This window comes from Brassica napus, chromosome C3 (genome assembly GCF_020379485.1).
Source record: "Brassica napus cultivar Da-Ae chromosome C3, Da-Ae, whole genome shotgun sequence".
Lineage (NCBI taxonomy): Eukaryota > Viridiplantae > Streptophyta > Magnoliopsida > Brassicales > Brassicaceae > Brassica > Brassica napus.
Window position 1 is genome coordinate 63,251,797 of NC_063446.1, and position 20,801 is coordinate 63,272,597.

Sequence of the window (20,801 nt, forward strand, 5' to 3'; positions counted from 1 at the left end):
TCTCAGATGCAACAGAGGAGACTTGCATTGCAAATACATCTTTGGCCATCTCTGCTAAGATCGGATACTTCTGACAGTTAAGCTTCCACCAAGACAACACATCATACTCGGTTCCAAGAAAGTTTTTGGGATTCTCTACCTTCTCTTTCAAATACAGCTCTAGCTCATCCCTTGCTTCTTCAACTCCTATTTCAGCAACCAATTCAGTATACGCAAAGTCCATCCTTTCATAACAGAGATCATCGACCAAATCCATTGCTTCTTCCACGTTTTCACCTAACCCTTGATCCTGATCTTGATCTTGTCCATTTGATGACGAAGCTTGAGTAGACTGAGATGATAGTCCACCAGTTGAATCTCTCCTCAAGCGAAGACTGTACTCCTTGAACATATCAGCCAACACAATGTGAACTGATTGATACATCGCCTTAGCCTCTACTGTTTCTTTGCCGTGGAGCTTCTCAAAACACAGCTTCGCAAACTGCATTTTCTTAGTCGGATCAAAGACATAAGCAACAATAACCATCTTGTTGACATTTTTCATGCCTCCCCAATACTTCTCAAACTTTGCCTTCATGCAATCAGCCTTGCCTTTCAACTCCTTATCCAAACTTTGACTTAGCCGTGTCAGATTCGTCTCTATAGTGACGATCTCACCATAACACTTATGAGAGGAGACTGTTGTCGAAGCTGAGACAACTAGTGTAGAGTTGTAGAAGATGATAAGGAACTTCACTAACCTCTCCACTGCATTCCAATTAACAGTCGCATGAGGTCCTATCCTTTTGTTTCCCATTCTCAACTTCGTTGAAGTAGTCATTGTAGAGCCTGTGTTCCTGTTCCATTTTATCAAACGCCACCTTGAACTTGATAGCTCTCTGAAGCATGAGATATGTAGAATTCCATCTCGTCTTGATGTCCAAAGATAAACTGCCTCGACTCATCTTTCCCGACTCAACTCTCAGCTGAAATGACTTCTGCCTTTGAGTAGAAGACCTCACATACTGCACCGCATTACGAATTGCTTCCACATTTCCATCAATATCCTGCAAACCATCTCTCACAACCAGGTTGATAATGTGAGCTGCACACCGCATATGCATGTAGTTGCCATCCATCACCAATGCTTCGTCGCCAAGCAAGATGAATTCGCTCTGAAACTTTCTCAGTGCAGATGTGTTTGCTGTTGCGTTGTCAACCGTGATGGTGAACACCTTCTGTATAGCCCACTCAGCCAAACATTCCAGAAGAACATCAGCAATCGTCTGGCCTCTGTGATCACATACATGCTTGAACCCGATGATAAGCCTCCTTAGCTGCCAAGTATCATCAACAAAGTGAGCCGTAACCACCATGTAGCTCGCTCCTGTAGCATGTGATGTCCATATGTCTGTGGTAAGTGAAACCCTCTGCTTACTGACCTTAAACCAATTCTTCAGAGCCTCCTTCTTTCTCACATACATCTGCACAATGTCCCTAGTTGCAGTCCTTCTTGAATGAGGTTTGTAGAGACCAGCACGATCGCAGAAGTGTCTCCAAGCAACACTCTCAGTGAAAGAGAGTGGCAATTCACCCAACACCAGCAGCTCATTAGTCGCCTCTCTGAACACAGCCTCAGAAACTCTAGCATTCGTCAGACCTCTGTCATTGGTAATCACGGTTGAACCAGGACCTTGGCTCTGTTTCCACGCCAAGTGAGACTTGCATGAAAGTAGATGCTTCCTAGGGTTTGAAGTTCCTTGCGAAGACGCACAGCCGAAGATACGCTGACAATGGTTGCATCTGCACTTGTCACAGTCGTCCTTTGTTCTTGTGTAGTGTTCTCAGACATCAGATCTTGTGCTTGACTGCTTTTTTGTAGTTGGCTGAGAACTACCTCCTGAACGAACCTTCCTTTTTCCTTTCTTATCACGGCGTGTTATCTCCTCTTGGGTTGCTTGAACTCCATTCTCTGTCTCAGAGTCATTGTTATCCGGCAATGGTGAAGAATCCATCTACAAATAAAAGAACACCAATACGAAGTTGAACAAAATAAAGAACATCAATAAGAGAAGATCAGATTACAATATTACATATCAATGAGTCAATGACAATAAGAGAAGACTAGAGAGCATATTTCAAATCTATTTCAAAAATTGATTTCAATCCCATCTTTACACAACAAATCGATTTCAAGTGATAAAGACTAAAGAAACACAATCTGACAATCAATGATCAAAGAACGACATGCAAAAACTAAATTGATCACAAGAACTAAACATAAACAGAATCTGACAATCCTACAATCAATGATCAAAAAATGACATGCAAAAACTAAATTGATCACAAGAACTAAACAGAAACACAATCAGACAATCCTACATTCAATGATCAAAACCGACATGGAAAAAAGAATTCTTACTTGAGATATGTTTTTCGATGACTCAGAAGCAAGAGGGAGAGACTGAATTTGAGATTTGTTTCCGATAATCATCTCCCCAACAAGTCTGCTCTTATAATAAGCAGCTTAAGACCACCTGAAATCGCAAAGGTCGTCTATGGATATCAAGGGAAGATTGGATTTTGGAAATAGAACTTGTATAAGGCGTGGACGCGTGGGCGCATTAACTAGTGTAAATAGATTACTAGGGTTGGGCTAACTCGGGTTAAGCGGATACTCGTACGGATCCCGGGTATAACCCGAAACCGACCCGGTACCCGACCAAATTATAAACCTTATCCGACCGGGTAATCTCTGATAACCGAATCTGATCCGAAACCCGATTTTCCGGGTAATTACCGGTTCGGATCTTCGGATCCAGGAAATATGCCCATGACTACTACTAATAATGTAGTTTCTCCTGTTAATCTGTTATATGACCAAATCTATTTTAATTTGAAGGACATAAGTTTACCTCATATATTTTTTTTCAATAGCCGAACAAAAATGCATCTAATAAAACAATAACACCATATCTTTAAATCTAAAATTTAGTACCTATTATCCAATATGTCCGCCGATATTCAACCCGTTGAACTCTTTAGAAAAACTGCACATTAGATCCGCAATAACATTTTTAATGACCTGAGCACATTATTGGGTGATCAGACCAGTCCTAATGTAAAGCTTAACAAACTGGTATTTATTGATTTTACATATTTTGCGATTTCAAAAATACGTTCAAAAGTTTGAATACCGATATTTTTCGTTAGAACTTTATGAAGTTATGTTAATAGGTATTTTTGGAGTTAAATGTCTTGTTGACAATTTTTAATACTTGTAAATTAATAAACACGTATGGTTATATGGTCAATTGGAATATGTAGGTAAGTCAAGCATATGTCTAACTCTAGATTTGAATCTAGCAGAACCAACCAAGATTTGGAAGACCAAAAACATAGTACAATAAATATTCATAATTTTTTTACAGCTAGTAGACCCATACAATATATATAATAGCTCTATAAAATTTGGGTCCAAAATTGCATCGCTTTTTTTTGTGTCAAGACTGTCCTATCAATTCAGATCAGATAATCTAATTCGTATATTTATACTATTAAAACAAATTCCGTCGCATGATTCTGCCCTAATTTTTTGAGTTATTTATAAAAATCATGCCACTACTATTTAATTTTAATTTTAATTATAATATTATTTATTTAAACTAATCAAAGAAATATTCCTAATAAAGGTTTTTGGAAATTTTTTTCACCTCCATTAATATTGTCTAAAAAATCTATACTATTAAAACAAATTCCGTCACAGGATTCTGCCCTAATTTTTTTAGTTATTTACAAAAACCATGCCACTACTATTTAATTTTAATTTTAATTTTAATTCTAATATTATTTCTTTAAACTAATCAAAGAAATATTCCTAATAAAGGTTTTTGGAATTTTTTTTCACCTCCATTAATGTTGTCTAAAAAATATCAATGTTGCCTAAAAATATTGAATCATTAATGCAACATAATTTGGGTAGTAATATATCCCCTTATTATTTTTATTAACTTTCTATTTTGAGTATTAAAATATCGTTTAATGATGACCACTTATTTATATATCCTCTTATTAATCAAAACTCAAAATTTGGGTAGTGATATACCCAAACTTGAATCAAAACTTGAAGTAATAAGGGGAATTTCCAAAATATGACTACCCACACTTGAATCAAAACTAGTAAGGGGATTTGCCAAATATGACTTAAAACTTGAATTTGATTGTAAAAATATACCCAAACTTGAATTAAATGCAAAACTAACTTAAAAGCCTTGTGAAATTACAGACAACATTTTGTGACTAAACAAAAAAACATAAGCCATTTTTACGAATATAGCCCCATTAAATCGTTTGAGTCGTATGAGATGCTGGAAGTCGTCTAGACGACCTACAAGTAAGTCGTCTGGTGTAGTTAATCTTAAAAATAATTTTTAAATTTTTAAAAAAATATTTTGACAAATGAAAAATTAAAATCATGTAATTATAAACAATTTTAAGTAATGTAAATTAAGATATAATAAAATTGAATAGTTTTCAGCATAGATGAATGAAAGTAGTTAATCATGATATTCTTTGATTTTATGGTTTGACAACATATGTTGTAGTATTGTATGTATTCTTAGGGTTAGATTTTGGAGAGCTTGAATGTTTTTTTTTAAATTAAATTTTTACCTATAAGTGTTTATTTTTGTGTATAGTAAACATTTTTTAAGTTTAATTTGATTTTATGAAGCGTTTAGTAAGTTAATTAAGTTTAGGGGTTATGTTTAGGGTCTAGACGACTAACTTGTAAGTCGTCTGGGAAATAATTTAAACCAGACGACTTACATGTAAGTCGTCCAAATATTCCCGCCTACATTTTTTTAAAAATTTATTTTTCCGCTTAAATAATTTAAACCATGCGACATATATGTAAGTCGTCTAGGAAGTCTTCTATTTTAGTTTCCCGCTAAAAATATTTTAATTTCCCGCTAAAAATATTAAAGTCTTCTGGGTGACTTACAAGTAAGTCGTCTAGGAAGTCGTCTGAATCAAAAATATTTACCGTAATTGGATTTTTTGTCTCCCTATATAAAGAAAAATTTACACATTCTCTCTCTTTCTCTCAAATGGCTGCAACAAAAATGTAATGTTCATCATTCTAAAACTCTTCAACCTCTCTCTAATCTCTTTGAACTTATAAACACTAAGCTATATATCAATTTATTGTTTTTGTCTCATGTCTTTCTCACTAATTTATCTTGTAATGAAGGTTTTTCATCACATGTTTCTTATCTTCCACTCATTTAAAGGTAGATCTATCAATTTTAGATATGTATTTTTGTGTGTTCTATAAAAGTAGATTTATCTAATCTTCCACTCATTTTCTCTGTTTTTAAGTCATTTGAACGTTTTTTATATGCTGGTTTTTCAGATCTGGATTTGATATGCAGGTTTTTCAGATCTGGAAGACATCTGAGACGACTTACCTGTTAGTCGTCTAAAATATAATGCGCTAGACGACTTTCTGGAAGTCTTCCAGACGACTTCCCGGAAGTCTTCCAGGCGACTTCCCGGAAGTCTTCCAGGCGACTTCCCGGAAGTCTTCCAGGCGACTTCCCGGAAGTCTTCCAGACGACTTCCTGGAAGTCCAGACGACTTTCTGAAAGTTTCTGGACTTCCTGGAAGTCTTCTGGACTTCCTGGAAGTCTTCTGATGAAGTCTTCTTCCATATCAAGTGGGGTCCAAGCTTGTCTTTGTAGAAGAATGATCTATAATAGTTTTGTTTGTGGTCTGTTTTGTGATTTGCATGTTTACTCTTTTAGTTGTGAATTTTTTGTAAAATCAGTAATAATGTTTCCCAAGATGTAATATATGTGCTAACAATGTGTTTACACATTTACAAATCAATGAAATAATATACTTCAATAGTCTTTTTCTTATCTTTGGATCTCCCATATGCAATAATAAACTCCAATGACCTTCTTCTCATCTTAATAAACAAGAATGTTGGTAGCCTCATATTGATACAACATTTTAAGAAGCATTTTAACCCTTTTTCCAACTCATAACAATAATCATCATTGGTGTCTATAACAGTAATACTTAAGAGATGAAAACAAACAATAGTAACTATTCAAAGCATATCACATTTTTTACAAGTTTGTGTTGAAAAACTTAGTCAAATTTAGTAAAACTAAGGGAGAACACATATTTTGAAAATATGAGTTTTACATATCTTGAAGTTACTTATCACTCTTAAATATACAAGTTATTCAAAAAATAGCGTAGAAGACTTAAAAACTAGCGTAGAAGACTTCCGTGGAAGTCTTCTTGGATCAGTTAGAAGCTTTAATTAACGTGAATATTGGTAACCTCATAAATATCACCAATTAAGTTATAAATTTCATTCAGTAGCCCTAATATCGACTAATATACATGAATTAACAAAAAAATATTAAAAAGTCTTTATAGGTTTAGAGAAAATGAAAGTTTATTAAACATTGACGCATACGACTTCCACGATGGTTGTCTGGACGACTTAAGTCGTCCATTCAGGTTAGTTTTGCAATTTATTTTTAAACTAGACGACTTACAGGTTAGTCGTCCACCTTTGTTTGATTAAAAAAAATCTAGACGACTTACATGCAAGTCGTCTAGGAAAAACGGGTTAGTTTTGCATTTGACCGGAATGTGTTAGAAATTTGACTTTTCCTAGACGACTTACAAGTTAGTCGTCCAGTAGAAAATTAAAAAAATAATATTTTGTTTTTCTAGACGACTAACTTGTAAGTCGTCTCAGGTTAGTTTTGCAATTGAATTATTAAACAAAATTTTTTTTTCTAGACGACTTACACTTTAGTCGTCTTGAGTTTTTTTTCCTAGACGACTAACCTATAAGTCGTCCAAGATAAGCAATGTTTGACCAGAATCTCGGAATAAAATCCTGGATGACTTACATGTAAGTCGTCGGACGGACGACTTCCGTGTAAGTCGTCTAGAAAAAAAAATTTTTTGTTTAATATTTCAATTGCAAAACTAACTTGGCTTACACGTAAGTCGTCTAGAAAAAAAATATTTTTTTTAATTTTCTACTGGACGACTAACTTGTAAGTCGTCCAGGAAAAGTCAAATTTCTGACACATTCCGGTCAAATACAAAACTAACCCGTTTTCCCTAGACGAATTATTTTTCTTATATCAAAAAAAGGTGGACGACTAACCTGTTAGTCATCTAGAAAAAATAAATTAAAAGTCAATTGCAAAACTAACCTCTGCATTGACCAGACGACTTCCAGGTAAGTCGTCTACAGCCAGAAGACTTACCTGTAAGTCGTCTGGACGAATAGATCTGGAAAAATCTCAATTTCATAGTTTCAACCAGTGAGATAACTTGTTTAGCACACATAAGTCTTCTCCAAGCACCCAGAATCTCAAACAAAAGTGACCCACCAAGAATCGTAAGTTTCAATGGCTCTATGAACCATAAAAAATTTAGAATCAAAATTTTGGGTTTTTTTGGATGAATATGGAGAAAAAGTGAAAGAGATGTTGTTTTTAGTTCATAAGAATTGAGAAAGAAAGAGTGTAATCGATTTTAAGGTGCATTAAGAGTTTCAAATTGGTTGTTCATGGTAGTTGGTGTATTGATGGCAATGACAATATTGTGAATACTTGAGGAAGATGGGGGTGATAGAGTAAAATATGCATTTTCGAAAAAAAAGTGATGGCATTTTCGTGAATAATCTGAACTTTAGGGATGAAAGAGGCAAGTCAAAGTTCCAAAAAAACATATGTTAGTTTTGTGTTTGACTTCAAGTTTTGAGTCATCTTTTAATTTGGGTAGTAATATATTTTTACCAAAATATCTTCGTAATTATATATCCTCTTATTATTCTCATCCACCAAAATGTTTTGCATACCTTTTAATGATGCCCACTTATTTAATATTGAAAAACTTTTATTCTTTGTTTAAAAATTTAATAATACCCATTGAGAAAAAAAATTGATCGTGAATTATTTATCCTAAATATTTGTATATCAATGTACTTTTTAAAATCCAATCTTAACAAATTGTACAAATTTACTTTTATGAATCTATATTATTAAAACATAGATAAAACTTTAAAATTAATTTTATTACTACATATTGTATTATGAATTATATACATTTCAATAACTGATATATCATTATTTAGTAAAATAAATAAAATAAAATTATATTTTATATCAATATATTAAATGAAATTGGATTACATATCGATCACTCATCGGTTTCAATCAATTAACTTTGGGTTTTAGCGGGTTTCTTCCGGGTTTTATCGGGTATTCGATAGTTCTTAAAAATCTAAACATGATTACATATATCAGATCAATGGATTTATCAGTTTGACTAATAATTCGGATCGGGTATAAAAACGACTGATTTAAATACAAAAATGTTTAAATAGAAAAAATCCTTTTAAATTAAAAAAACATTTAAAACATTAGTAATGAAGTTTTTTTATCACAAAATATCATGCGTTTTGAAAATACGGATAAAATTAGAACTGACCATTTACATAAAAAAGCCTTTTTCTCTCTCGGCCGCAAACGAAGCTCTAACCTTGGGTCTGACGTCGTCCGGCGCGTGTGAGCGCGTTCTCGACGTCGGAGCCTTCTTCTTCGTCCTTTAGTCTTCTCTGCTCTTTGCTCTACCGAGATCTATCCATTCCAATCCACTTTTCTTTTGGTTCTGCCTCCGGAGGTTCTGTTCGGCTCTGTCTCTGCTTGCGTGGAGTCACCGGCCAGAACGCGAGCTTGCTGGTGTTGGAGTCATGGCGCGGCTGGTGTTGGGCTTGATTTCGGTGGAGTCGGTTTTTAGGGTTCCTCAAGTGGTTCCTCTTCGTAGATCTTGTATCCGGTTGTTTCGATGTCGGCGCGGGATGTTTGGAAACAGGTTTTACCCTCTGTTTCTTCGTTGGGACAAGCAATAGTGGCCACTGTGGAGGGGGGCATGAGGCTTAGCTGCGGATGTGGCTCGGCGTCTTGCTTGGGTTTGGGAGTGCTGCCTCTGTTCATTAGAGTCAACCCCGGTGGTTGTTGCTTTTGATGGCCAGAGCTTTTTGCGAGCTCAACCTTAGTTTTGAGAGGATCAGAAGGAGATAGATGTTTATCGAAGCGATTGCTTCATTGTCGGTCGATTGCCGCCGTTTTGATCGTGATTGTCATGGATTTGGAGTGGTTATTATCCAGTTACCGGCTGTATGAATAAGACGTTTCCGGGAAGCTTTTATAGGCTTCACTGTGGGGTGATGGTGCGTATGAGGTGCGGGGAGAGCACACTCAAGGTCCAATGGCGAGTCTTAGTTGGGATTGAAAGGTGTTTACAGCGACGGTTAAGGATTCTAACCTCTCTAGATTCAGTTTATATGTTTGGTGATGTTCGTGTGCGTCTAGTCTATCTCGCTGCTCCTTTCAGCTTGTGTTAATTGTTGATGAGTTCTATTTCGGTATGCTCGTCTTTGAGCGCAAGGTGGAGCACTCATCTGCTGAAGTTCTGTTTTACTCTCCTGCGTCTCAACATCTTTTTTCTTTATTCTCTTTGTTATTTTTAGGGATTTGTGTTGTTTTCATCTTTTTAGCTCCGGGTGGTACATGTTACCTCGCTGGCTCTTGGCTCTGGAAGGGTAGGTAATGTCGCTAGCGTCTTTGTGTAAGATGATGTTTGTCTAATCTCTAATCTACCGGATGATAAAAAAAAGTTACTGATCAAAATTTAGTTTTTTAATTAAATAAGATTGAGTTGGGATCTATTATTCACTAGGAAGAACTTTGTTGCATGTTCTAATATCTCTGGGCTTTATATATGGCCTCCTAAAGACGTTGGGCTTTATAAAAAATGGTCTCAAACAGGTTTACGATAGGTCGATTACCATCGTTTTATTGAAACGACATCGTATATCTCTAAAGACAACTGAAAACAGCAGTGCTGGGTTTAAGCCTTTCTTCTTCTTCCTCGCTCCAGACGCAAAACCCTAATTTTTCCAGAACGATTTTTCTTAAAGCCATAGCCGTCGAGAATCCAGTCAACATGGAGGTAGATACAGTGACAGACTCTCGTATCCAGAAAGTCAACAGCTTGCTAAAAGACATTCGCATAGATTACGATTCTCTCAGCAAGCCCGTAGACAGTTTCGTTTCTTCGATTAGAGAAGCCATTGACGCAATCCCTGAAGGTGTCAAGGTAGATTCTCGCTTCCCCCAATCCTGTGTTTTCCAAAAATTTGAGCTTTATTAGCAATTGAAAGACTTTGAATCCATAGGTTACTTCAGAGCTAGCTCCCAGCTTCGTTAGAGACATTGGAGCTGATAAGGTGGAGTTCACTTTCAAGAAGCCAAATGGTTTCAATCTCTGTGGAAGTTACTCCACTCGTTGTATGGCGAAGCCGGATGCTTCTGTTGATCTTCTTCTCCACTTGCCTAAGGTCAGTAGTTTCTATTGGTTATCTTGAAGTGTTGAGTGTTGTTCTCGGATGTGTGTTCACTTAAGAAGGGTGCTACTGCTTGCAGGAATGTTTCTATGAGAAAGATTACATGAATCATCGATACCATGCCAAGAGATGTCTATATCTTTGTGTACTTAAGAAGCATTTGTTGGCGTCATCGTCCGTTGAGAAGGTTGAATGGTCAACCTTACAGAACGAGGCTAGGAAGCCAGTGTTAGTTGTTTTCCCTGGTAGGTTTCTGCTTTAGTTTTTTTTTGTTTCCCGCTCTAAGAAAGGTGACAATGTGTTTACGTTGAGAATGTGTGTTGCAGTTAAGAAAGTTGATAACTTTCCTGGATTCTCCATAAGAATAATCCCTTCAGCGACATCACTGTTTGATGTTGCAAAGCTGAGTATGAGCAGAAACAACGTCCGTTCTGTAACTGCAGGTAATGCGATTTGTTTCAAGTATGTTGATGAATATGTTGAGACATCAGTTTAATGATTTGTTTTTGATGGTAAAGATGGTGTCGCTCAGCCCACGCCGACTTACAACTCAAGCATATTGGAGGACATGTTTCTTGAGGAAAACTCTGAGCTTCTCAAGAAAACTTTCTCTGTGTGGAAGGAGTTGGGAGATGCTTTGATATTGCTGAAGGTATGTTTGTTTAGTCAACGTGTATTGTTTACCCTGTGTTTATTTTGGAGTCTTTAAACTTCTGTGGTTGTGTTCAGATATGGGCTAGACAAAGGAGCTCGATATACGTCCATGATTGCTTGAATGGATTTTTAATCTCTGTGATACTATCCTACCTTGCTACACATGGCAAAATTAACAAGTCACTAAATGCATTGGACATATTCAGGGTGACACTGGATTTTATAGGTATGCTAATACAGCCTAAGTCTATTTTCTGTATTTGATTGTGCAACATGGATAACCAAAGTTTTTTAATCCTGTTGGCAGCCACTTCTAAATTATGGGAAAGGGGTCTGTTTTTTCCACCACATAGTGAAAGCCCTGTCTCGAAGGAGGTGCGTTTTCTACTTGCCTATCAGTGTGTCTTATTTTTGTTTTGCGAAGCAGTATCACTCTGCACTGGTGCTATTGGATTCATAGTGTCATCGAGTTGAATAGCCTATAAGGCATTAATAATGCTGAAAAAACCTTATGTAGGCACTAACTTTTTCGAGTATGACAGTCAATTTTCGTACAGCACTTGAATTTATTGATTAAAAGTAGTATTGCAAGTACTATATGTCGAAGAAATTGTCCTGTGGGAACATTGGTGTCTTGTTCTCTGCATACTGTGATTACTGATAGTTAACGTTTAAATTTCAGGAGAAACTGCAATTCAAAGAGTTGTTCCCTGTTGTTATATGTGATTCATCTACACTTATGAATTTGGCTTTCCGGATGACCAGTGTTGGATTCCACGAGGTACCTCCTTAACCTAAAGAAAACTCTTAACTCTGTAGTTCGTTTTACTGATAATTTATCCAAGGCTGTGGCCTTCTTTGTGACTTGTTCATGTAATTTGTTTGTTGATGACCTCAGCTCCGAGATGAGGCTTCTTCCACGCTTAAATGTATGAAACTCAGAGATGGAGGATTCGAAGAGGCTTTTATGACTAAGATCGACTATCCTGTTAAATATGACCATTGCATAAGGTAAGCTTGGCTTCTCACTTCTCTTGATTGATATCTATTTGTGTTGTTGGAAGTGGCTAATTTTTAATCGTTCTAGTTAGCAATCCTAACATATAAGTTATCTTAGGTTACACCTAAAAGGGAAAACAACAATGTCTACATCAGGGTTTTGTTTGGACAAGGAATGTTGGAGAACCTATGAGCAGAAAGTGCATAGCCTTCTGGAACAAGGACTGGGTGACAGAGCTAAATCAATCCGCGTTGTTTGGAGAAATACCAATCAAGATTCATATGTGGAGAGTGTACGTTTTTCAGATTTACAAATTTTACTTTCCATTAGAGCCAAAATGGGAATGTTATTCTAACAATTTTAACTGTCTTTGAAACAGGGCTTGTCAGTTCTCGACAGAGAACCACTTTTTATTGGCATATCAATCAGCTCTATCGAAAATGCTTTTAGAACGGTTGATATCGGGCCAGATGCTGAAAACAAGACAGAGGTATATCAAGATTTATTTATCATCCTTGTCTCCTTCGGTCTTACTAAATAGCTTATCTTTTCTTAGGCACTCAAGTTCCGAAAGTTTTGGGGAGAGAAGTCTGAGCTAAGGAGGTTTAAAGATGGAAGAATAGCGGAAAGCACAGGTGTGTTATCAATACATGGTTTTTGGCAGAGTTTAATAAAGAAGTTTCAAGTTAAAGCAAGCTGAGTACTTGCCTGTTTCATTGTCTTAGTCTGGGGGACTCAGCAGTGGACAAGGCATCTTATTATGAAACAAATTGTTGAATATATCTTAAAGCGGCATCTTTCACTCTCGTCCGATGACATTGTACAATTAGTTGATCAACTTGACTTCTCTCTGATCTACGGGGATAAAGGTATTACTTGAGCCATTGAACTTTTCACTTCTTTGGTCTATGCATTGCACGTGTGTGTCTCATCATGGTGTCAAACTAATTCTGCAATAATGCTTTGATGTCTCAGATCCAATATCTACATCTGGAAATTTGCTTGAAGCCTTCGAAGTTTTCTCTAAGTGCTTGCGTGGGATCAAAGGCATACCTCTAAAAGTTTCTAGCGTTCAGCCTTTAGATTCAGGTTTGTTTTCCTTTAGTTCCCTTTTGCACTGAGCTTTCAACATAACAAGTGTGTACTGGCGTTTGCAGTATCTGTGATTTTTAATATCTAATTTTCCTCGTTGACTTGTCAGCTCTCAGGCTCACATCTGTGTTCCCTCCTGAACCCCACCCACTGGCTTGTGGAAAAATTGATGCGCAAAGACTACAGAGAGTTATACCATCTTGCATACCAACAATGGAGGTCATGATTCAGGTGGGATCAGTACTCCAGTTGATTACTAGCGTATATACGTCTTGTCGTTTATCTAAACTCTCATTCTTTTGCTATTCGCAGCTAGAAGGGTCTGGTAACTGGCCCATGGATGATTTGGCAATTGAGAAAACGAAAACTGCCTTCCTTATTCAAATTGCAGAGAAGTATGCTAAACTGTTGTTAGAAACACTTCATACATCTAAGCCACAGTCATTAAATAAGTTCTTACAAATGAAAATTTTGACAGCCTTCAGACCATTAAGGGAATAAGGTCCACAGCTACTGAGAATAACGTCGATGTGTTCATGCGTGGTTACGCATTTCGCCTGAGAATCTTGCATGAAAGAGGCCTCAGTTTGGTGAAGAGAGAAAGTGAGATTTCTTCTCTTACACTCATAATATCTCCTATGTGATTCTGACTTCATGCATTTCTACCGAGTTGCAGTTGGAGCTGACCCGGTGAAGCATGTTTCCTCTGCCGATAAAATGCTTTTCATTCGCAGTCAACATGCAAGCATGATCAATGGTTTGCATGGCCGATTCCCTATATATGCATCAGTTGCAAGGTAAAATGCGTTAAATTAAAACTTCGCGTGTGTACTTTTTGTTTGCATTGAAGTTTCATAACCCCATACCATGTCTGCTCTTAAGGCTTGCGAAAAGATGGGTTTCTGCGCATCTCTTTTCTGGTTGCCTGGCAGAAGAGGCCATTGAACTTTTGGTTGCACATGTCTTCCTCACACCTCTCCCACTTGGTGTTCCTTCCTCTCGCATCAATGGATTTTTAAGGTTTCTTTCGGCCACCAAAATTTGATTTTACCCAAAAACAATGGTGTTAACCAACAATTAAAACATTACATTTATTTTGCTGGACTGTGTAACAGGTTCTTGCGGTTATTAGCAGACTATGACTGGATGTTCTATCCGTTGATTGTTGACATAAACAATGACTTCGGCAGAAATGACGAGAAGGAGATCAGTGTGAGTCATATTTTTTTTAATAATGGGTCTAATGTTAAGATGGAATTGTTAGAAACGCCATATGAAAAATGCTTTCTGGGTTTTGTAGGATAACTTCATGTCAAGTAGAAAGGGCTACGAAGAGGACAAACAAAACATAAGTTCAGCTATGTTCTTGGCAGCTCCTTACGATAAGGCATCAGAGGCATGGACATCACTTTCACCAAACTTGTCGGTTAGTACTTAGCATATACCCTTTTGAGAACCATCCTAGCCTCGATCTTTTTTGTTTTTTCTTCTTGTTTCAACTCAAAATTTACTATAACTTTGTTAAAGGAACTAAAAAGATTGGTGGCTTATGCTCGAAGCAGTGCAAACGTATTAAGTAAGCTGGTACTGCAAGAACACAATGATTCTGTTCAATGGGAGGTGAGTGAGATACATTGAAAACACATTGAATTGTACTGAGCTGGTATTACAAGTGACATGATGCTGACTTGTATTTAATTGCATCATGCAGTGTCTTTTCAGAACACCTTTGAACAACTATGACGCAGTTGTTCTTCTCCATAGAGAAAAAATACCTTACCCACATCATCTTTTGTTTCCGTCGGAACTTAACCAAGGTCCCAAACATGGCTCTCTCTCTCTCATGTTTCTGTCATTAAATCCCAAAACTAATATACTATACTCTCGCAATATGATTTGAGCAGGGAAACATGTAGCACGTGGAAAGGCGAGTAAAGCGTTCAACCCGTTTTTATTGCCTGGAGATTTGAAGAGAAGCCCTGAGGAGCTTAAAAAGAAGTTAATGGTGGACTTCGAGCCGACCAAGTGCTTCATGAGTGGGTTGCAGGAAGAGTTTGGAACGCTGAAGCCGTGGTATGATCATATAGGAGGCGACGCTATTGGTTTAACTTGGACTAAACACAATTCAAAGGTAAAAGAACAAAACGTCTGATAACTTTCTTTAAACCAACAAAAAAGAGAGACAAATCTGATTAAATATGTAATGCTTGATTACAGAAACGAGAACGAGATGAGGAGGAAGTGGAAATTAATCCAATAGAGATGTTGAAGGCGGTAGGCGAGATGGGTAAAGGGTTGGTGAGAGATATCTACTTGCTCAAGTCTCCACGCTTTCTCTAAAAGCTTTCTTTTCAAAGAGTTTCAAATCTCTTAGTTCTGATTGATTTGAACTCAAAATGTTTATCAATTTTGATGAGTACACATCATATGTTTTCTACAATACCAATCAAACACAATTTGTTTTTATAAATTAATCTCATCTTGAAGAGGATTTTACAACAAGAACAACTGGTTTTCTCAAGACTATCAATCATCATTTTCTGCAAACCGACAGAGTTGTCAAAAGAAAGATGGTTTAGTGCCCTAAACCTGTGTTACGTTACGGTAATGATCATGTCATCGTCTTCTTCCATGTGGTGTCCTAGAAACAACAGCTTTCATGCCTTGAGAATCTTTGAAGCAGACAAAGTGGACTAACGTTTCCCCGTTGGGATAAACAGCAAACACGCTTGTCCCAATCTTCTTATTGCACAATGAACACATGCTCTCGCTTGTTACTTGCGCCACTCCCTTCCTATGTTTGTACACTTCTTCTTTCACCTATTTAGTTCAACACACATTTTCCTCTGTTACGATGAATAACATATAATCCTAAGGGTTTATGATTCATCCATCGACACAAACATACCTGCAAGTTTTCACTCTGCCTCAAACTCTTGATAACTGAAAAGTTCCTGTGTGCTTCACTTGAATTTCTGAGAAGAGGTGCAAGAAACGGAAGCAGGTTCTGCAGGGATTCCATAAAGAACTGATTCAAAACCTCAACAAAATGGTAAACAAGTCAGATTCAAAACACTTCACCTGGAGTTTAGTTTCTCTAGGTAAAATCTTAAGAGCTTGCGCACCATTGATCCTCTCCCACCTTTGGCTCAACAGATCAAGAACTCTCAGATATCATAACGCTGGAGTTTCCTTCCTCCAAGGGTTCTTCAGCATCAACGTCGCTTCTTCCACTGTCAGTGCTGCTACTGAGACCAGCTCGGATCTCCTCAGCACCTTCTATCGCAACAATTTTCTTGGACCGGCCTCCTTTAACTTTCGAAGACAAAACAGACTCCATCATCTTCGTTGTGTCTGAACTTTCGAATGATCCTAGAGCTACAATACGCTTTGCAAAGTCCTTTGCGCTTTTCTTAGGATTCAGGTATACTTGAAGCAGTGTGAGGTAGATACTGCTCGACGGTTTTCCAGATGGTAGAAAAGATATGGACTCATATATACGATCACAGTAAGCTAGCGCCAGATCAGGTGCATGAAGCTATAAGAAACAAAAACCAACGAGTTAAACCATAAGCAACACAAGGATATATATATATATATATATTCTACATACAGTTTCACCATATACTTATCTACACAATGCATGTGCCTAGCTAGCCCAGCCCCTTGCATTTGGTTCTCAGTTCTAGAGGTTCTAGAAGTTTAGGATCCGTTCGAGTATTTAGAATATTCGGTTCGGTTTTGGTTAGGTTATTTTGGTTTTTTGGTTCTAGAGATTTAGGATCCATTCGAGTATTTAGAATATTCGGTTCGGTTTTTGGTCAGACTATTTCGTTTTTTGGTTAGGTTTTTTGGTTTTAGAGATGTAGGATCCGTTCGGATAATCGAAAGGATCCAAACCTGAACCGAACCTCGTTTTTCGGTTTGGTTCAGTTCTTCGATTCCAGATAAATGTGTCCATGCCTATACGTAGCAATGTTTTCTCTAATCACAACTCGCCAACTTGTAAAAGATTATTTGGTGACAAGAGAAGGTTACTGATACGTACCTTATGAACATAGATCGACATAGCGAGCTCATGCTGATTCATTTTCCCCAATATAACAGCACGCTCTTCATAGAGAGCATCACGTGGAAGACGCTTCAACAGAGTCTGTGGATTATACCCTAAAATGCTCTCTAACGCAGACAACAGTTTCTTCCTTTCGGGAGGATGATGATCCTTGTCATCCCACTTCCGCTGCGCGCTTTGAGAAGCATGCAAGTCAAGCACTTCTGAAAGGTAGATTTGTACCTGTAAGTACATCATCCAAACTGTTACTCATTGAAAATGCTTCCACATAAGTGCTATTATTCCTCACCATCTCGTTATGGAGATTCCCTGAAACTGCGGTTTCATTCATTGCCATCATAAGCTCTAAATATCTACCCTGCATGTTCGGAGCATGCTGCTTCAGATACGAATTGACAAGGTCTGCAGAGATGTTTCCAGATAAGTTTGTGTTGGACAGCTTTCAAGGACAAGCATAGAGTACTCCAACACAAGCATTGGATCAGTCCTGCAGAGAGGCTTGAGATATTCAATGATCAACTCAGGACTAAACATCTGCGTAACATCAGTTTGTGACTGGTTTGATTTGGACTTTTCCAAGAGCTGTTTAAGAAGCTTAAGGGCTTCATGGTGCATCGAATTGCTCTTGAACAATTCCAACTGTGCAGGGTAATTTTTACTTGTCATGAGAATCTCCTCACAGATGTTTATGTCACAGTAGTTAACACCCTTTAATAAATCTACAGCAGCTCCGGACTGGCCAGTGTGTAGAAGTGCTTGCAGAAGAGCTGTGTCAAGGGTTGCTGCCATCTCCCTGGCACCTGAGTTAAGCGGACTCACACCACGTCCCTGCAGAAAAACTTGTTCAAACCTCAGCAAAAAAGGTAGTTAACAATCATCATCTATTACCCTGTTGGACTTCTTAGACTTGCCAACAGCATCTGAAATAACCTCTTCTGTTCCTTCAGAAGTAGCCTTCTCTATCATACCAGGTCTCCTCTTCTGCAAGTACTTTATAAGACCCATCAGAGTGTTGTGACTCATTTTCTTAGATTCAAGAGCTGCATTGCCTTCAGATTCGAATAAATATCGAGGAGAGGAAGACTCCATGTCATCCCAAAAGCCGGATGATGATATCTAGACAGAGCAGCTTCATCCCCAGAGATGTCCACATTCTTATCTGGTTGAGGAATCATTGTTGTTTTAGGAAGAATAATGGATGGGTACATGGAAAGTACATGTGGGATGTCTACTTGAGATGCCAGGAAGTGTTCCATGGCTTCCTCATAGCTCCCGTTCTCAAAAAGATAATGAGCGAATCTGTATCATGATAAAGAGAGAACGAATATAAACATAAAGATTCCCATTTACCACTGGGTAAACATTGAAGTTATGGCTTTTTAATACCTTGTATGAATAGAACTCTCTTTCGCGGCTATTAGGCTTGAGTCTTCAGGAGGGAGTGACTTGCATAGAGCTAAGGCTTCCTCAAAGTTTCCAGTAGCTGTTAACTGTACAATCTGCAATGACACTTAACTTTCTCAGAAAAATAGTATCATATATTCATCAGTGAGCAGTAGTAGGCCTGCGGTTATTACCCGAACCGAACTTGCCGAACCGACCCGTAAAGTTCGGTTTTCAGTTACTTCGGTTCGACGGTTCGGTTCGGCAACTAAAAAAAAATTGTTTTCGGTGTTGGTTAGTTCGTTTAAAAAAAAATCCAAACAGTACCAATCTTAACGAAATTCCGAACCGAAATAACAAAAGAGTTTCAAATTTTATTCAATTTAAACCGAAAATTAAACCGAACTAACCGCAAAATCAAAAACTTGGGTATCAGTTTTTGAAACCGAACTAACTGAAAGCCGAACCAAACCAAACCCAAAAAAAATTCAAATTTCGAACTACTCTGAACTAACCGAATAAACCGAACCCACAAACTAGTAGCAAGAAACATCAAATATTCTCAGAGCTAAAGTCAAAATCACCTGGGCACCAATAGAAACAGGAAAGAGAACATGAACAGAGTTATCCAAACCAACAATCACAGCATTGTTACTCTTGACAAGGCGCCGAATATTTTGGAGAACAACAGTCTGTATTAAAGGATAGGGGCTTCGTAGCAAGCGAACCTAATTAAAACAAAAGGCATAATAAGCGCATAACTAACAGGTTTCTAGAAATGCAAAGAGAACCAAACTAGCTTCTCCTAGAACTTTACATACCTCAACTCGCCGTGGCAACAAGGCTATTGCATACGGGTTGTGAATGACAATAGCCTTTGGAGCCTCTGACCAGCAAATCCTCTCCGTCTGAAGTAGCTTCCCATTTTGATCAACAAAAACTCCAATGTTCTCCTACAAGTACAAAGAAGAAACTAATAAAATAACAATCCAAACAACACCCTCAAGGCAGATGCTACACCAAGATTCACCTTCCCCAAGAGAAGTTCACCAGAAGGTAGAGAAGTCACAAGAGGAGGAGAAACTCTACCAGAAGGAAACACCTCAGAGAGTGTCCCATTAGCAGTGTTAAGTATCACATACTCTTTCCTAATCCCTAAGCAAATGTTTTCACCGCACCAAGAAATGGACTTTACAGTATCAGGAACTCCAAAGTCTCTCACTTCAACAAACCCTCCTCCTCCTGAACAAACCCATCATCAGAAAACAACTCTTCTTAAATAAAAATCCAAACTTTCAATCCAGTGTAGACAAGACACAACTAAAAATCCGAACTTTCAATTCAATATCTAGACAGGGAGACAAGACACAACTAAAAATCCAAATTTCCAATCCAATGTGTAGCAGACAAGACACAAGCCAAAGCTCCGAGACACCTTAAGATCCAAACTTTCAATTCAATATGTAGACAGGGAGACAAGACACAACTCAAAGCTCCGAGACATACAGGCAGACAAGACATAACTCAAAGCTCAGACACAACTAAAAATCCAAACTTTACCGTCGTGCTTGAAGATGCAGACCCTCTTTTGCCTCGAGAAACAGAGGAAGCCACGACCATAGTCCCAGGCATACGCGTTCGCGCCTTTCGCTTTGGTGATCACAGCGACTGTCTCCAAGTTAGGAAGTTTATGAAACGCAATTGACTCAGAGAGAGACAGAAGCAACTCTCTTGAAGCTAGAAACCTTCATGGACACGATAGGTTTCTTAGAGAAGCCAGAGACGGTCGTCTCGAGGACGTAAGGCTCTTGACGCAGCTCAGAGGAGGAGGAGGATTGAGGAGAGTAAATGCGGAGGGAGCCGTCGTAGCATCCGGCGAGTAGTTTAGAGCCGTAGGATTCGAGAGCATCGATTGTTGAGGAGCTGGAACGAGTCGTAAGCGTGGTGAACCATTGTCTCTTTCGTGGGATCAAAATCTCAACGTTTCTCGAAATGATGATTGAGAATCAGAGCTGAGATAAATGTCGGTAGTAGGATCATGAACACTGAGTTAAATAATTTACCAAGGAAAGATTTTTATTGCAACAATTGCATTAGAGATGGAAATTGAATTCACTTGCAGATGAGAACGGAGATGATGATTCGATATCGTGCAATTAGTTTTAAAAATT

At 37.8% G+C, this 20,801-nt stretch overlaps 2 protein-coding genes across 2 annotated transcripts; one reads left to right on the top strand and one right to left on the bottom strand.

The window, feature by feature from the left end:
* The first annotated feature begins 9,939 nt into the window (after positions 1-9,939).
* On the top strand, positions 9,940-15,680 carry LOC106389458 (nucleolar protein 6-like). The gene is made up of 25 exons (XM_013829718.3): positions 9,940-10,182; positions 10,262-10,423; positions 10,509-10,674; positions 10,756-10,872; positions 10,948-11,081; positions 11,159-11,309; positions 11,391-11,458; positions 11,766-11,864; positions 11,982-12,094; positions 12,201-12,375; positions 12,463-12,573; positions 12,640-12,718; positions 12,809-12,952; positions 13,059-13,172; positions 13,285-13,406; positions 13,488-13,570; positions 13,654-13,778; positions 13,852-13,972; positions 14,058-14,195; positions 14,291-14,387; positions 14,476-14,601; positions 14,703-14,795; positions 14,887-14,992; positions 15,080-15,306; positions 15,393-15,680. Exons 1-25 carry the CDS (start codon positions 10,030-10,032, stop codon positions 15,513-15,515), a joined length of 3,147 nt encoding a protein of 1,048 aa, XP_013685172.2. The 5' UTR covers positions 9,940-10,029; the 3' UTR covers positions 15,516-15,680.
* An 84-nt stretch (positions 15,681-15,764) lies between these two features.
* Positions 15,765-20,768, bottom strand: LOC106361444 (vacuolar sorting protein 39). Its single transcript, XM_048751342.1, is given in 16 exon segments — positions 15,765-15,995; positions 16,084-16,182; positions 16,257-16,340; positions 16,342-16,713; positions 17,224-17,469; positions 17,537-17,670; positions 17,673-18,075; positions 18,136-18,360; positions 18,363-18,546; positions 18,634-18,746; positions 19,215-19,358; positions 19,452-19,583; positions 19,661-19,872; positions 20,191-20,371; positions 20,373-20,544; positions 20,546-20,768. Coding segments are annotated over 16 exon segments (2,943 nt in total). The 5' UTR covers positions 20,584-20,768; the 3' UTR covers positions 15,765-15,791.
* Between the last annotated feature and the right edge of the window lie 33 nt (positions 20,769-20,801).

Bases quoted from the DNA above. Each gene is read 5' to 3' on its own strand.
- LOC106389458 (XM_013829718.3), top strand. From the start codon at position 10,030: ATGGAGGTAGATACAGTGACAGACTCTCGTATCCAGAAAGTCAACAGC. The intron at 10,183-10,261 runs GTAGATTCTCGC...TTGAATCCATAG, and splicing joins CAATCCCTGAAGGTGTCAAG to GTTACTTCAGAGCTAGCTCC. The intron at 12,095-12,200 runs GTAAGCTTGGCT...AAGTTATCTTAG, and splicing joins AAATATGACCATTGCATAAG to GTTACACCTAAAAGGGAAAA.